Raw genomic sequence first — 17,955 nt, 5'->3', positions numbered from 1 at the left:
TTACTCCTTGGAAGGAAAGTTATGACCAACCTAGACAGCATATTCAAAGGCAGAGACATTACTTTGACAACAAAGGTCCGTCTAGTCAAGGCTATGGTTTTTCCAGTAGTCATTTATGGATGTGAGAGTTGGACCATAAAAATGCTGAGTGCCAAAGAACTGATGCTATTGAACTGTGATGTTGGAGAAGACTCTTGAGAGTCCCATGGACTGCAAGGAGATCAAACCAGTCAATCCTAAAGGATATGAGTCCTGAATATTTATTAGAAGGACTGATGCTAAAGCTGAAACTCCAATACTTTGCCCACCTAATGGGAAGAACTGACTCACTGGAAAAGACCCTGATGCTGGAAAAGATTGAAGGCAGGAGGACAAGGGGATGACAGAGGATGAGATGGTTGGATGGCATCACCAACTCGATGGACATGAGTTTGAGTAAACTCCAGGAGTTGGTGATGGACAGGGAAGCCTGGTGTGCTGCAGTCCATGGGGTTGCAAACAGTCGGACATGACTGAGCAACTGAACTGAACTGAAGGGAGAAAGTAGAAATATGACTGTATTTAAGTAGCATTTTTTTAAAATAATAATTTTGGATTATTTCTTTCATAATTTTGATTACCTCAACCAGTAGTTTAAAATTAAGCAGAAGTCTTATCATTCAGACTGGACTGAAAGCCAGACTGAATTAAAATTTTTTACATTATATTATTTGGAAAAATATCCTATTTCATCTCTTATTTGTACAAGATTTGGCTGGAATTTATGTTAACTAGCATATGTCTGGAGAAGGCAATGGCACCCCACTCCAGTACTCTTGCCTGGAAACTCCCATAGATAGAGGAGCCTGGAAGGCTGCAGTCCATGGGGTCGCTGAGGGTTGGACACGACTGAGTGACTTCACTTTCACTTTTCACTTTCCTGCATTGGAGAAGGAAATGGCAACCCACTCCAGTGTTCTTGCCTGGAGAATCCCAGGGACGGGGGATCCTGGTGGGCTGCCGTCTATGGGGTCGCACAGAGTCGGACACGAATGAAGTGACTCAGCAGCAGCAGCATATGTCTAGCATACCATTTATGTTTACCAGATTCATGATAAACACATCCTCTAAAATATAATTAACATCATTTGCATAATTAATAATCTTTCAGCAACTGTTTCAAAGACAACTCATTGCTTAGTCATGTCCGACTCTTTGTGACCCCATGGACTATAGCAAGCCTGGCTTCCCTGTCCTTCACCATCTCCCAGAGTTTGCTCAAACTCATGTCCATTGAGTCAGTGATATCATCTCATCCTCTGTCAAGAAGATGGATCAGAAATACTGGGCCTAAAGACAACTGAGGCCCAATATTTCAAAGAAGTAGAGTATAAAATTTTTACATTAAATAGTCTGAATTTCCGCCTTTTCAAGAAAAGACTGAGGAAAAGTTATTTGCAATTCATTTTGGTTTCTGTGATGTGGTGACACTGGGGTGAATGCAGTGTTAAGTGACTGCACTTTACAGTCTGAAGGAAGAAAAATCCCAGTTTAAAAAGAAGTTGCTATGGTTACCCAATGTTTGCCTTTATAAGCAATAATTACGTGAGCCATTCAGGGATTTCCCACTAGTGCAGGAGAATCAGTAGCTGAAGTATACACTAGTCATTTCACACACAAATTGGGGCTGCATACGCCACTTCCATTTCAAAGCAGCTATCATTGGGAAATGCTAAAGATGACTCACATCTTTCTAAACCATAAAAGGGTGGAGACAAAAACACTAAGAGTAACTATTTTAAAATCCAAGTGATGACTCAGATCGTTTTCGACATTTTTCATATTCCTTCGTTTCCTTTAGTAAAGAGTGCTATCTAAAATTGTATAAAGCAGCTTCAATTGTTGAAAGAAGGAAAGGGCGTTTCTAATGTGTTTCAGTCATGGAGTTTTTTTTTTTCTTCATAAATAGATTTTCGTGCTCTTGATAAACCTGTAAAAAGTCATGCTTATAACTTAGTATTACTTCAGAATTAAGTGTCAATTCCTTTAGATGTAGTCAATTTTTAACTTCTTAAGTGAGAAGAAGGGGTTCCTGTCAGAATTGATGACTAGCTAGCTCATTCTTGAATAACTAGTAGTTAAATGTACTGTCAGTTATTATATTTCTAGAAGCTTTTTGTCTATCTTGTTCACAATTAGAACAGTCATTAATGCAAGAATATTTATGAAACTGTGACCCCCATACAGTTGCAATGTTATCTTAAAATTATGCAGCCTATTACATCTTAATGTGCATTCCACAAAGTATCTAGTTTTCTGCACAAGAGACTATTAAATATGCTTATTCTTTAATATTAGGGCTATTCTAAACTAAAACAGCATCTTACGCCAAACTATAGAGTCTTATCACCACAAACAAAGGGAAGTCAAAGAAGGGGGCTCCAGGGTGACTCACTTGGTTCCTCAATGTTATCACACAGGACACCTCGGCTCCTCCCAGCTTTTATGCCAGACTCAGCATGGACCTTAGAATAATTCCCTTCACAGCCACAAAATAATAACACACTGTTGTCCAGCAGGATGGGGAGTTTTCTTCTCTGTCTCCTTTTTTAGATACAAAGATATTCCCTGATATGGGACCAGGCCTGGCTCACTAGTAGGCAGAACACGACTGCCATGATTAGCTAACACAATTAGGGGTTTCTCCAAGTCATGTGGGGTACAGGTGGGCAAACACACAAAACTGGGGGCCTGTAGGGAAGGAAGTGGGCAACAGTCGGTGAGTAGGCAACTAATAGCATGCTATTTACAATACAAGAAATTAAATTTTGGCATTTTATTTCAATAGTTTAGTTTTCTTGCCTTTATGAGATACTTTGAGAGTTCTGTAGATGTATTTTTAAAGGGGGAAAATATCAGTTATAAATAATTTATCTTGAGAAAGATTAAAGGTGATCATTTTATGAATGCTATTGAGAAAAGAGAACAGTATACTTTAGAATATAGAGCTGTAAAATTATACTTTACTTATGACCAATTAAAATGAAGGTTTTATATCAAAAATGTTTCCTGTTAAACTTAGTTTTCTCCTCTAGGAAAAGAAAGTCTAACTATTAGACACAGGTCAAACTGCACCGAGAGTAATAAGACCAGAAAACATTCAAAAAGAGCAGCCAGGAAGATCGTAGATCTAAGAACCATGTCCTAAGGGTCAGTGAAGCTGAGGGGTTCCATCTGAAAAGGAGTCACGGAGAATATGACAGCTTTAAACTGTGTGAAGCGCTGTCACTGCCAAGAGATACCAAACTGCACAGGTCTTGAAATAAGAACTAGCATCGATGAATAAACAAGCAGGAAGATAGAATCTGGTTCAATATAAGACTGTACTGTTTTCTTTTAATCTAGCATTTTATCTGAAAATGGAAGAGGCTGGATGCTCGCATGGGGCAGGGATCAGAATCCTATCCCAGGTCACCCGAATACCTCCTTATGATGGTTCTAGGCACTTAATCTGTACTTAATTTGTAACAACATGCCTGCAAAAACACTCCCTTTCACAGATGAATTCTGAGCTGTTGCTGCTGCTGCTGCTAAGTTGCTTCAGTCGTGTCAGACTCTGTGCGACCCCAGAGACGGCAGCCCACCAGGCTCCCCCGTCCATGGGATTCTCCAGGCAAGAACACTGGGGTGGGCTGCCATTTCCTTCTCCAACGCATGGAAGTGAAAAGTGAAAGTGAAGTCGCTCAGTCGTGTCCAACTCTTAGCGACCCCATGGACTGCAGCCCACCAGGCTCCTCCGTCCATGGGATTTTCCAGGCAAGAGCACTGATCTAGACAAGTTAAAACTGGAAATCATACAGCTAAGAAGTGGAGAACACTGGATTCTTAGCCAGGTCCATCTGTCTCCAAGGCCTGGCTCTTCCCACACATCACACACCTAAGAGAAGTTAAATCAGCAGCTAACAAGCAAATGGGATTTCTCTGTTGGTGAGAACTGAGTGTCATCTGACTAAAGTCCCTTTTAGAACTGAGATGCCAGAAATGACAAGAATTCCTCCCTTCCACTCGCACCAGCACTTCACATCTGCTCTCACATTAGTTCCTCACAGCAGAGACACAGGGTAAGGAAGCTGGGGAAGCTTTCTCTCTTGGCATTCTACTCAGAGAAGAGGACAACAAAGTTAGATTCCTTCAACGTCCTTCTGGTTTACCCTTAAAATACCTATTTTCCATTTTTTCCCCTCTCATCTTTTATTCCCTTAGTAGTAATTCACTAAATACCTCTTACACACCAGGTACTGAATCTCAATGACTTTGCAATCTGACAGGAAGAAACTGTAGGCACAAAGGAGGAAAGAGTACATTTTTTGAAAATATTTCCATCTCCTTAACAGATTTTCCTTTATCAACTCCAAATCCTTTCTTATATCACTTTGGTTTATTCCTCACTGCAGTCTCTATTCCTTTTTCTTAGCCTACAGGAAACTTTGGCTCCTTAACAAGCTACGACCTTTCGCTTGTTCTTCCCTACTTCAGCAGACTCCATTCTCAACCACTACTCAAGTGATACTGCTCCAAGGTCACCAATGATAATCAGCTGTTAAATCTTCATTTTTCTCAACTTACTATACAATACTGGACACCAATAATATTTATTAAACTCTCTTCTGGCTACTTTTATAAGATTTTCATCTATTTCTTAAGCCTTTTAAGTACCTTTCATTTGGCTTTCCTTCCACCCTCTAAACTTAAATACTGGCTTTCCTTTCAGCTCACTTTGCTTCCTCTTGGTCTTCAATCTCTTCTTGGACAATCTCATCTATTTCTATGAGTCATCAGTTATGTGATACTTCTAAGACTTTATTTCTAGTCCTAATCTCCAAGTACAACTTTCAAATGCTTGATGGGCCCTTTTACCTTCATTCAGTTCAGTTCAGTTGCTCAGCTGTGTTCAACTCTTTGCGACCCCATGAATCGCAGCACGCCAGGCCTCCCTGTCCATCACCATCTCCTGGAGTTCACTCAAACTCACGTCCATCGAGTTGGTGATACCATCCAGCCATCTCATCCTCTGTCGTCCCCTTCTCCTCCTGCCTCCAATCCCTCCCAGCATCAGAATCTTTTCCAATGAGTCAACTCTTCGCATGACGTGGTCAAAGTATTGGAGTTTCAGCTTTAGCATCAGTCCTTCCAAAGAACACCCAGGGCTAACCTCCTTTAGAATGGACTGGTTGGATCTCCTTGAAGTCCAAGGGACTCTCAAGAGTCTTCTCCAACACCACAGTTCAAAAGCATCAATTCTTCGGCGCTCAGCTTTCTTCACAGTCCAACTCTCACATCCATACATGACCACAGGAAAAACCATAGCCTTGACTAGATGGACCTTTGTTGGCAAAGTAATGTCTCTGCTTTTCAATATGCTATCTAGGTTGCTATCTAACTTTCCTTCCAAGGAGTAAGCAAGCGTCTTTTAATTTCATGGCTGCAGTCACCATTCTGTATTATTTCATACTTAGCGTGCCAAAATTCAACTTATCATCTCTAGCCCACTCCCTCAAAGGGCTCTTTTCTGAGATTCCCCAGGTGGGTTAGCGGCACTGACACTGCCGTACACACAGTGATCCAGAGCACAGAAAGGATTACCTAGAAGACTTCCCTTACCTGATCTCCCACTCTCAGTTAGTTGCCAAGTTCCGAGCATTCTACACAAAGTCTTCCTGAACTCTTCACCCAAAGGGACGTAGCTCAGACCCACTTCAGTCCTCTCAAAACCCACCTCCTAACTGGTCTCTCAGCGCTTGGCTCTCCATCTCCAGTTCTATCCATCCTCATAGCAGACAGGTTCTTTCTCAAGAGTCTCTTGCTTTAGGGAGTGCATCTGGTCCAAAGATAAACAAAAGACCCAGGACTGGTCAGAGTACCACCTATTCTTTAGTTTAATTCAAGGATGAACATACAATCAAAGCCAGACAGGAATTTCCTAAAGATTTTAGTTTCCTGCCAAGGATATGAGGGAAAACACCCTTTTTCTTTGGGGATTGTAATGAAATGTACACTAAGCTGCCTAACAGGAGAGAAGAGGACAGAGCTTTGAAAGGGTAAGGGAGGAGGGAACTCCACACTGTTGCCAAGTCCTGGAACCAGCTCTGTCTGACCATGCCTACTGTCTGGCTGATCAGTTTTCTTTTGCATTTAAGCCACTTTCAGTTGGGATTTTTGCCATTTGTAACCAACAGTCCTGATTAACAATTTTCTATACCACTAGTCACTTCTCTAAATTACAATGTTATTTGCCTGCTTTTATTTAGTGAAATAAATTTTACAAAACACAACACTGAAGATACCCACCACTATTGTAACTTGTTACAATTTCAATATAGCACATCATTTCATGTGGCTGCGCCACCATATACCATGTTCCCTCTGCCTAGAATGCTCCCTTTCTACCTAATTAGCCACAAAATATACAATAAGGTTGCATAAAATAAAGCTAAAAATTAGGCAGGGGCCAAACCAGAAAAGGGCCTTATATGCCACATTGACATATATACATTTTAACTGCAGAAAGGTGGGGAAGACTACTAAAAAAATTTAAGTTCAAAAAATGACATAATCAGATTTGCATGTCAGAAGCCTCACTGTGGATATAGCATGAAGGACGATTTAAAAATGAAGTGATACTAAAGACAAAGAAAACAATAGCAGGCCACTGCAAGAGTCTAAGCCACGGGCCACAAGGAGTGGAAAGAGGAATAAATTAGGACATTTCTGGGGAAATAAATTTTGCCAACTGCTGTCAAATAGCATTGCTAAATCTTTCAAAGTCTTTAAACTAGCATTTCTATTTGCAAGAATGTAGACATTGGGAAGATCTCCTGGAGGCATGGCAACCTACTCCAGTATTCTTGCCTGGAGAATCCCATGGACAGAGGAGCCTGAGGGGCTACAGTCCATGGGGCAGCGCAGAGTTGGACACAGCTGAAGCAACTTAACACGGGACACAGCACAAACATAAGGAAGTAATGTGAAGCCTATAAAAAATTACATGTCAGGAATTTGCTGAAGGATCATTGATAACAAAACATTAACAACAACCTAAGTGTTAAATAAAAGTGATTTAAAATTTAGACTATATCATACAGTGAAACTGAATATTTACAAAGTGAATTTTTCTTCCGTAATTAAATTTATTTATTTTTAATTGAAGAATAATTGCTTTACAGTATTGAGTTGGTTTCTGCCAAACATCAATATGAATCAGCCATATGCCTATGCCCCCGCCTCTTGAACCTCTCTCCCACCTCCTGCCCTATCCCACCTCTCTAGGTTGTTACACAGCCCCGTTTGAGTTCCCTGAGTTACAGAGCAAATTCCACTGTCTATCTATTTTACATATGATAATGTTTGTTTCGATGTTACTCTCTCCATACATCCCACCCTCCCCTTCCTTCACTTTGTATAGGCTATCAGCTCATCCACCTAATTAGAACTGATTCAAATGTGTTCCTTTTCATGGCTGAGTAGTATTCCCCTGTATATGTGTACCACAACTCCTTTATCCATGCATCTGTTGATGGACATCTTGGCTGCCTGGGTCTTAGCTATTGTGAACAGTGCTGCAATGAAACTGGGGTACATGTGTCTTTTTCAGTTTTGGCTTCTTCAGGGAATATGCCTAGTAGTGGAACTGCTGGGTCATATGATGGTTTTATTTCTAGTTTTTTAAGGGATCTCCATAGTGGCTCTATCAATTTACATTCCCACCAACAGTGCAAAAAGGTTCCCTTTTCTCCACACCCTATATGGCATTTATTGTTCACAGATTTTTTTTTTTTTGATGGCCATTCTGATTGGTGTGAGGTGATATCTCATTGTAGCTTTGATTTGCATTTTTCTAATAATGAGCGATGTTGAACATCTTTTCATATGTTTATTAGTCATCTATATGTCTTCTCTGGAGAAATGTCTTAGAAACTGAATTCTTTAAAGCATGAGACAATACTCATAAAAATGTGCAACATATTACAACACACAATATGAGTCTAATTATGTTAATGAAGATCAGAAGAACTTCTGATTTGGTTTTTTAAAAAAATCTTTAGTTTTTTTAAAAAGAACAATCAGTTCAGTTCAGTCACTCAGTCATGTCCGACTCTTTGTGACCCCATGGACTGCAGCACACCAGGCTTCCCTGTCCATTACCAACTCCCAGAGCTTGCTCAAACTTGATGCTCCCAGTGCATCAAGTCAGTGATGCCATCCAATCATCTCATCTTTGGTCGTCCCCTTCTCTTCCTGCCTTCAATCTTTCCCTGCATCAGGGTCTATTCCAGTGAGTTAGTTCTTCCCATCAGGTGGCCAAAGTGTTGGAGTTTCACTTCAGCATCAGTCCTTCCAATGAATATTCAGGACTGATTTCCTTTAGGATGGACTGGTTGGATCTCCTTGCAGTCTAAAGGACTCTCAACAGTCTTCTCCAACACCACAGTCTGAAAGCATCAATTCTTGCATCAATTCTTCCGCGCTCAGCTTTCTTTATGGTCCAACTCTCACATCCATACATGACTACAGGAAAAACCATTGCTTTGACTAGATGGACCTTTGTCAGCAAAGTAATGTCTCTGCTTTTTAATATGCTGTCTAGGTTGTTCATAGCTTTTCTTCCAAGGAGCAAGCATCTTTTAAATTCATGGCTGCAGTCACCATCTGCAGTGATTTTGGAATCCAAGAAAATAAAGTCTGTCACTGTTTTCATTGTTGAGTGGTAGTATTATCGATAATTTGCTCTTTCCTTCAAATATTCGTATATTTAATTTTTTCTGAGTAACATTATTCCTTAGTCATCATTTGCTAAACTCAGTGACTATTTTAAAGAAAAATAAGTCCTAGAGGGGTTAAATGACAAAAATTCACGTTAGTAAGAGTTAAGAGCAATACCTGAACATGGTTAGAAGCTGCTCTGTTAAGCAGCAGGATCATGAAGGCAGAGACACTTACTTGCACCTCCAGAGAACCTGCAAAAGCTGACCACTGAGCACAGACCAAGGCCGTTAAGGCTTGAAGCTTGCGTCTAAATCCAACCTCAAAAGCATCAAATCACTAGTGAAAAGGAGACTATAAGAAGGTTTAAATACTTGTAACTTTAATTTTATATAAAAAAATCTTTCAAAGAACGGTAAAGGAAATAGTAATGACAAACTAGACTGGAGAAAGACAGCATCAAGGAAAAGTGTTTGGAGACACTGATGTTCTATTGTCTGTACTTACTTTGCTTTTTAAAACACAGGAATGCTTTTAACATGGGACTATTATTTCAAGTGAGACTTCCACAACCTTACTACAATCCCAAACAAACTCTACAGATCCCAAGTATTCAATTTATTCAAGTAAAATAATTATAAAAAAAGTCCTTTGATAACCTTTGATTCTCAAAAAGAGAATCTGAATATAATATCTGTAAAATAAAAGGCTCAGTAAAAGATGTTTGGATGGCTACTGGATAGGAGAAAAGACAAAATGATCAAGGACAATTTTCAAAGTCTGAGCTATCTGAATTTTTTTAACATTACAAATCAAGAACTGTGTTTTATTTAGATGGCATTTAAATTAAGGTACCACCTAGAAAATCAACATCTAAGACGGTAGACTCAAGATTATATTAAAAAACATAGTCAGTAGAGCTCTTAACCCATTCATACACTTATATCTGTTTTTTAAAAAGATTAAACCACATATTGGATCACAATGATGGCTTTGTTTCACTGGCTTTAACTTCCCTGTCTACGTGAGCAGCCATGCGCTGTGCTCAGTTGCGTCCAACTCTGGGACCCCATGGACTGTAGCCCGCCAGGCTCCTCTGCCCACGGGATTTCTCAGGCAAGAATACTGGGAGCGGGTTGCCATTCCCTTCGCCAAGGGATCTTCCCAACTCAGGGACAGAACCGTGGCTCCTGCACTGGCAGGCAGATTCTTTCCCATCTGCACCGCCTGGGAAGCTACGAGTATCATACCACTATCTTAATTCCACTGCTCTTTATGAAGAGTTTAAAAATGGTTTCTCATGTAAAGTCAGAAAATTTGCAGAAACCAATGCAAAAGCACCATCCAGTGGTAGAAGATGAAAATTGCAACTTATACAGGGATCACATTTTTGTGATTCTACAGTGTGGCTAATACACATTACCAGGAGACAAAAAGACAATTGGGCTAAATGATGTTGATGGTGTCTGCTATTTATTACCATTTTCCTAATCAAATCTTACTCTTACTATCTTAAGTTTGACATTTGTCCTTTTTCTGACTTGCCCACCTGTTACCCAAAAGCTTGACTAAATTAAGAAGGAGTATTTCAAGACTTCTCAGAGCCTTAATTGAGCCAGAGGTTAAAAAAAGTTACAAACAGAAATAAGGTGTGTGAGGGATGAATTTCTAGTGAAATTTTACTCAGCAAGGGCCACTCCCGGAACAAATGAGAGGCATCCTATGTTTCACTTTTGTTTTTTAAGTGATAAGCTGGTAGATAATCCTAAAAAGCCAGGTAAAGATTCACAATTGGTTAATTCCTTCAGAATTCAGAATTCCTAAAAGGAATATGGATAATTAATGTCATCAAAATTATTTCAAGTTGGCAAATACAACATAATAATGCTTGCCAACAATCTGCTCCCCATCTACCAGAGTACAGATGAATACAATTTTTCAGCTTCCATTAAGGCCTCTGGATCACCCTCATCTAAAAAGTAAAGTTTAACAAAGAATTATAACAAGAACAACAACAAAAACCCAAAAGCTATTAAGGGTGATTTGTTTTTGAAACAATGTTGCATTAAGCCTACTTCATATCAAATGGTATTACCATTTGGATCATAAACTATCAAAAAGTACAGCAGGCTGCAGCTTGGTAAGGCAAAGAAGCTAGTGACTGGCCTTCAGTTTCTTCCTTTCCACAGTCTTTCAGAAATATGGTTGAATTTCAGATAAGAAGTGTCCCAAAGCAATGATATCAAGCCAGCTTATACTGTGTGCACTAGTGCCTTCAGTCTGACACCTGCAGACTTTTAAACTCTTTTCACTAACAAGGGCATTTCTCGCATGTGAGGCTCCCCAGGGATGGCTGAGTGGCTGACGTATCTACAGTGTGCATCACAAACACAGAACACAAAGCAAAAAGAGCTAGGAGCAGGGAGACACACCACTCAGACAAAAGAAGGAAGACCCCTTCCAAAACAGCATTAAGTGTTTCAGGATAAAATAAAACTAACTGCAGCGTCACCGTATTTAATATTCTCTTCCCCAAACTCCAACAGCAAGAGCTTATTAGATTCTTAAGCCCCCTGCATTGAAAATCTATTTGCTATACTAAAGTTTTCCACAAATACAGGGACCACCACACTTATAAACAAAATGCCTACAACACAGGATGACACTAAGTATTTATGCACATACACTCATATATAAAAGAAAAATTTAAGTTAGGAGGCATCTCAGTTCAGTTCAGTCGCTCAGTTGTGTCCAACTCTTTGTGACCCCATGAATCGCAGCACGCCAGGCCTCCCTGTCCATCACCAACTCCCGGAGTTCACTCAGACTCACGTCCATCAAGTCGGTGATGCCATCCAGCCATCTCATCCTCTGTTGTCCCCTTTTCCTCCTGCCCCTAATCCCTCCCAGCATCAAGGTCTTTTCCAATGAGTCAACTCTTCACATGAGGTGGCCAAAGTACTGGAGTTTCAGCTTTAGCATCATTCCTTCCAAAGAACACCCAGGACCAATCTCCTTTAGAATGGACTGATTGGATCTCCTTGCAGTCCAAGGGACTCTCAGGAGTCCTCTCCAACAGCACAGTTCAAAAGCATCAATTCTTCAGCGCTCAGCTTTCTTCACAGTCCAACTCTCACATCCATACATGACCACTGGAAAAACCATAGCCTTGACTAGACGGACCTTTGTTGGCAAAGTAATGTCTCTGCTTTTCAATATGCTATCTAGGTTGGTCATAACTTTCCTTCCAAGCAGTAAGCGTCTTTTAATTTCATGGCTGCAATCACCATCTGCAGTGACTTTGCAGCCCAAAAAAAGAAAGTCTGACACTGTTTCCACTGTTCCCCCATGTATTTCCCAGGAAGTGATGGGACCACATGATATGATCTTAGTTTTCTGAATGTTGAGCTTTAAGCCAACTTTTTCACTCCCCTCTTCACTTTCATCAAGAGGCTTTTGAGTTCCTCTTCACTTTCTGCCATAAGGGTGGTGTCATCTGCATATATGAGGTTATTGATATTTCTCCTGGCAATCTTGATTCCAGCTTGTGCTTCTTCCAGCCCAGCATTTCTCATGATGTACTCTGCAGATAAGTGAAATTAGCAGAGTGACAATATACAGCCTTGACGTACCCCTTTTCCTATTTGGAACCAGTCTGTTGTTCCATGTCCAGTTCTAACTGTTGCTTCCTGACCTGTATATAGGTTTCTCAAGAGGCAGGTCAGGTGGTCTGGTATTCCCATCTCTTTCAGAATTTTCCACAGTTATTGTGATCCACACAGTCAAAGGCTTTGGCATAGTCAAGAAAGCAGAAATAGATGTTTTTGTGGAACTCTCTTGCTTTTTCAATGATCCAGCGGATGTTGGCAATTTGATCTCTGGTTCCTCTGCCTTTTCTAAAACCAGCTTGAACATCTGGACGCATAAACAGCAACAAACTAACAAATTACAAGAGCTGCCTCTATTACTGCAGAGAGACTAGGGGAGAAGCACCTACCATAATAGAAATTCCCACACTATTTCCTCTGGTGGAAGCAGTAGTGGTATTGTTTCAATTCCAACATCAAGCCTGTAGCAGAAAACAAATATCAAAAGCAAAGATATGCTGACTCTAGATATGAAGGGCTACATTATAAAGTAACTACTACTTTGAACTTTTAGATAATACTCAAAAATCTTAGTAGTTCAGAACTTAGTTTTACCCTTCTATCAAGAAAGAAAATTATTTTTAATAAAAGAGTGAAAGAAAATTATTAATTAGTATAATGAGACAGAGTTTTTTAAAGGTGTTCTTTACATATGAGCTGGATTCTCTGAAGAGACTCAAAATGTGGGGTTAGATTCTTAGGATCCTAGCAACAGGATAGTCTCATTAATTAAAAAAATTAACACCTATCCAATGTATTTAACATTTCTCAAATAATTTCATGGGGATATCTTAATCTAAGAAACTGTCTATAAGGTATAAAATAGTCAATCTACATATTGTCTGAATATTAAAAATATGTTCATTTTATATATACGTAAACTTAAGAAATAATAATATTAACAAGGATAAACACTGATAATTATTTTCTATATATGTACTAAAAAATCTGTGATAATGTACATTCTAGGAACTTACCTGTCTCCATCTTCTTCCACTTAACAATGTGAACATTACCCATGTTCTTGAATATTCGTTTACAACACCTTGAATAAGTATATAATATTACATTCAAAAGTAATACCTCATTGTATTTAAGTAATTTCCTAAGACTGAACATTTGGGTTACTCTTCTTTTACTCATATATAATAATTTTTCCAGGCTCATATCTCAACAGTTATTTACAGTGAAATAGTTTGTTTTCAAATAAATAAAATTAGGCCTAAAATATTCTGGACCCTTAATTCTCAGATGCAATGACTTAGAAAGATCAAATGTTGGAATTAAATTCTCTGTATATAAGTATTCTGTCAACCATATTTATTATTAGTCTGAATCATCCGTGTTTATCATTGTTGTCATAGTGATTATTGCTAATGTTCTAATATGTCTTTCCAGTATGTTATGTTAAAAGGAGACAGAAACCATCCACCTGGCAGAAAAACGTTTTAGCTACAGTTCTAAAGATATTAAAATTTGTTATGTCTCCTCTTGCCAAAAATCTTTATGAACAAATTAACTGTCAAAAAATATTCAAGGAGCAGTACTTTTACTACTGTGCTGGAGAAGACTCTTGAGTCCCCTGGACTGCAAGGAGATCAAACCAATCAATCCTAAAGGAAATCAACCCTGTAAGTTCATTAGAAGTACTGGTGCTGAAGCTGAAGCTCCAGTATTTGGTCACCTGATGCAAACAGATGACTCGTTGGAACAGACCCTAATGCTGGGAAAGACTGAAGGCAAAAGGAGAAGAGGGTGGCAGAGAATGAGATGTTTAGATAGTATTACCAACTCAGTGGACAGGAATTTGAGCAAACTCTGGGAGACAGTGAAGGACAGGGAAGGCTGGCGTGCTGCAGTCCATGGGGTTGCAAAGAGTAGGACACGACTTAGCAACCAAACCACCATATTATAATAAAACAGACAGTAATATTATTAACTTGCCATTTGGTGGCAGCAAACACAAAAGAAAGTACGTTTCCTGAGTGCTGCTATCTATTGTATTATTACCAATTCAAAGGTAGTCTTCCCTGAATCTCAAATTTTAAACAAGAATTTCAAATGAAAGATGGTGCTTTACAGGTTTTAATAGTTATGTTTTAATCCTTTTGTGTTGACAGTCAAGCTCAAATCAGTATTATAAGTGAATGTGTGATTAATATTAATAGCCTTCTGTTACTATAGCATTTACAAATACACTTTAATTGCCTCACAAACTATGGGAATCTTTTGATGCTTATCAAGTAACAAGTAATTGCAATAACTTTCATTTGTACTAATATTTATATATCTCATGTAAAAATTACATTTTTTTACTCTAACTAAATCCAGCTAGCTTCCTATCATCATACTCATACAAATAATCATTTGTTAACAACTTCACATGTACTAAGTACAAGGAGAAACTGTTTCATGTACAAGACTTCATGAAATTTACACAAAATCTCTCATATATTTCTTTTCCAAGACTTGTGAAAGGAGGTAGCAAAGGGTCATCTTGAGAGTCTAAACTGTATACAAATACACGTGTGTTCTGTGTTAAGTCGCCTCAGTCGTGTCCAACTCTTTGCGACCCTATGGACCATAGCACGTCAGGCTCCTGTGTCCATGGGATCCTCTAGGAAAGAATACTGGAGTGGGTTGCCATTACTTCTTCCAGGGGATCTTCCCAACCCAGGGATTGAACCCCCATCTCTAACGTCTGTCTCCTGCATTGGCAAGCTCTTTACCCCTAGAGCTACCTGGGAAACCCACAAATATACATAAAGTAAGAAAATATTGTCTCCCTCTACGTTTAACAGCACACAAAAAAATTAGAGCAAGGAAATGCAACATAGTTTTATTTTTTGTATTACAATTCCCTTAACTTCTTCCAAAATAGCAAGTTCTGTCCAAACGGAAAATGTGCAACACTCTTAATTCACTACTCTATGGACTCAACTCACAAGATGCTAAGTGATTGAAATAATTAAGTTATAACAAACTGAAAAATGTATGGAGAGCATCTTTTCACATAAAATTCTCACACAGCAGAGTATATCACACTTTGCAGTAACTGATTTGGAGAAATCACTGCCGAAGTGTCTTATGATCCAAGACACAGAAGGATCATGCTGGAATCATGAGTGGACTCACAAAGAGACCTCATAAGGACCCAGGAGCCACAGTTTCATTCCCCCACCCTCACAGCACAGCAGCTCCTCTAGGGCAGGGCCATACCCACTCACATGAGTGTACCCAGCTCTTTGGCTCTGCATACAACAGCCAGGAGCAATTTGCTGTGTATGGACATTTATTTCTCATACTGATAACTGAATCTTGTCAGCAGAAGAGAAATTCCTTTTTTTTTTTTTTCCCCTGTTTTTGTCCCAAGCAGATACAAGATTTTACAGGTTAAAAATGAATATTGGCAATTTCATATGGGCTAACCAATTATTCACAACGTAAGTTCCTTGAGGGGAGGCACCATTTCTTAAGCCCCTCAAAATGCTCATCTTCTAGTAAGGGCAAGAGATAAGTAAAAAGTAAACTACACAGCAGTGCAGTAAGTATTTTGATAGCTCAAACTTCTCTGTGAGCGTGTGTGCATGTGTGAATGAGTGAGAGAGAGAGAGATGTACATACATATAATGCATTAGGAATCATGAGATACACTAGTCAATAAAAGGTATCAGGAAAAGTGGAAACCAACTGAAAAATAACATAGGACTCCATTGCTAAGTGATCACTATACTGAGCTATACATATTTATAGAAATATAAAAGTACTGGGGAGCTAATGACTGATTTATCTCTGAGAGGGGAAGCAAGTTCAGGGGTGCCTGCCCTCACCACTCCTATTCAACTTATCAAAAAGAACTCCTAGCCACTATGACAGGACTGTAAGAAGAAATAAAGGGCAAACAGTTCGGAAAGAAAGGAATAAAACTGTCTGTATTAGCAGACAAACTTGACTGTCTACGTAGAAAATCCATGAACATATTAAAAAAGTTTCTAGAACTCAGGATTAAGTGTAGTAAAGTCATAGAATACAATTATATATCTGCATACTACCAATGAACTAGAAATTTAAAATAAACTTTAAGCAGTACCATTTATAACAGTACCTCAAACTTAAAGTACTAAGGTATAATTTAACAAGATATGTACAAAATCTGTGTGCTAAAACTATAAAATACTGATGAAAGTGAAAGTCACCTAGTCATGTCTGACTCTTTGGACCCCATGGACTATACAGTTCATGGGATTCTCCAGGACAGAATACTGGAATGGGTAGCCTTGCCCTTCTCCAGGGGGTCTTCCCAACCCAGGGATCGAACCCAGGTCTCCCGCATTGCAGGCGGATTCTTTACCAGCTGAGCCACAAGGGATAGAGGAAACCAAGTAAGTGAAGATACCACATCTGTGTACTGGAAGACTCACTGAGGTGTCAGTTTTTCCTTATGTAATCTATAATTCAATCCAATCCCAACCAAAGTCCCAGCAGTATTTGTAGAAATGAATAAGCAGACTAAAAAATTTATATGTAAAGACAATGGATCTAGAAAAGCCAAAACTATTTTTAAGAATGAAACTGCAGTCATATAGATCTAATGGGATGGAATGGAAAGTTCAATTAAAAAAAAAAAAAAAAGTCTTTCCAACAAATGGTCTTGAATAACCAGATAATTCATTTGCCAAAACTACAACAGCAAAACCTTAGACCTCCATCTAATACTGCTGCTGCTACTGCTGCTAAGTCACTTCAGTCGTGTCTGACTCTGTGAGACCCCATAGATGGCAGCCCACCAGGTTCCCCCGTCCCTGGGATTCTCCAGGCAAGAACACTGGAGTGGGTTGCCATTTCCTTCTCCAATGCATGAAAGTGAAAAGTGAAGTCACTCAGTCGTGTTCGACTCTTAGCGACCCCATGGACTGCGGCCCACCAAGTTCCTCCGTCCATGGGATTTTCCAGGCAAGAGCACTATAATTAACTTACAGTGCATCATAGAACTAAATGTATGGTCTGAAATTATAAAGTTAAAAAAGAAACAGAGGAGGAAATCTTTGTGATGATGATGAAAGCAAAGATTTCTTAGAGATGATATAAAAAATACAGCCCATATATAAAAATGATTAAAATTCATCAAAACAAAGAATCTCTGCTCTTTGAAAGATACCACTAAAAGAATACAAACACAGGCCACAGACTTGCAAATTAGATATATGATAAATTATATCCAAAATAAATGAAGAACTTCTATAACTCAATTTTTTAAATGTAAACATTTTGACACTTCACCAAAGAAGATATATAGACATTAATAATTAGAAAACTGCAAAATAAAAACATGGAATCCTATTACACATCTACAAAAATGACTTTTCTGTGTGTGTATAAAACTGATAATACCAAATGCATTATGCTAAGTGAAAGGCTATATTCTTATGACCTTCTGCAAAAGCTAAAACCTTAAGGACAGAAAGGCTTCCCAGTTGGCTCAGTGGTAAAGAATATGCCTGTCAACGCAGGAGATATGCATTCGATCCCTGGGTCAGGAAGATTCCCTGGAGAAGGAAGGAAATGACAA

General features: G+C 39.0%; 1 protein-coding gene across 9 annotated transcripts in view; it reads right to left on the bottom strand.

Moving 5' to 3' along the window:
• ANKRD28 (ankyrin repeat domain 28) overlaps positions 1-17,955 on the bottom strand; it is a 216,271-nt gene that overhangs the window by 144,039 nt on the left and 54,277 nt on the right. Inside the window, exon 2 of one of the 9 annotated variants that reach the window (XM_086395915.1) lies at positions 12,737-12,808. The exons of the other annotated variants lie outside the window; for them this stretch is intronic. Coding sequence (XP_086252041.1) covers positions 12,737-12,739 — 3 coding nt within the window. The 5' untranslated portion in view covers positions 12,740-12,808. The remainder of the gene's footprint in view (positions 1-12,736; positions 12,809-17,955) is intronic. 9 annotated transcript variants of the gene reach the window in all.

The sequence above is a fragment of the Bos grunniens genome, chromosome 1 (assembly GCF_055505025.1).
Source record: "Bos grunniens cultivar Pamir isolate PY7600 chromosome 1, Bosgru_T2T1.0, whole genome shotgun sequence".
Taxonomy (NCBI): domain Eukaryota; kingdom Metazoa; phylum Chordata; class Mammalia; order Artiodactyla; family Bovidae; genus Bos; species Bos grunniens.
The sequence above is the reverse complement of the archived record's forward strand: the minus strand, read 5'-3'. Positions and strand labels throughout refer to the sequence as shown.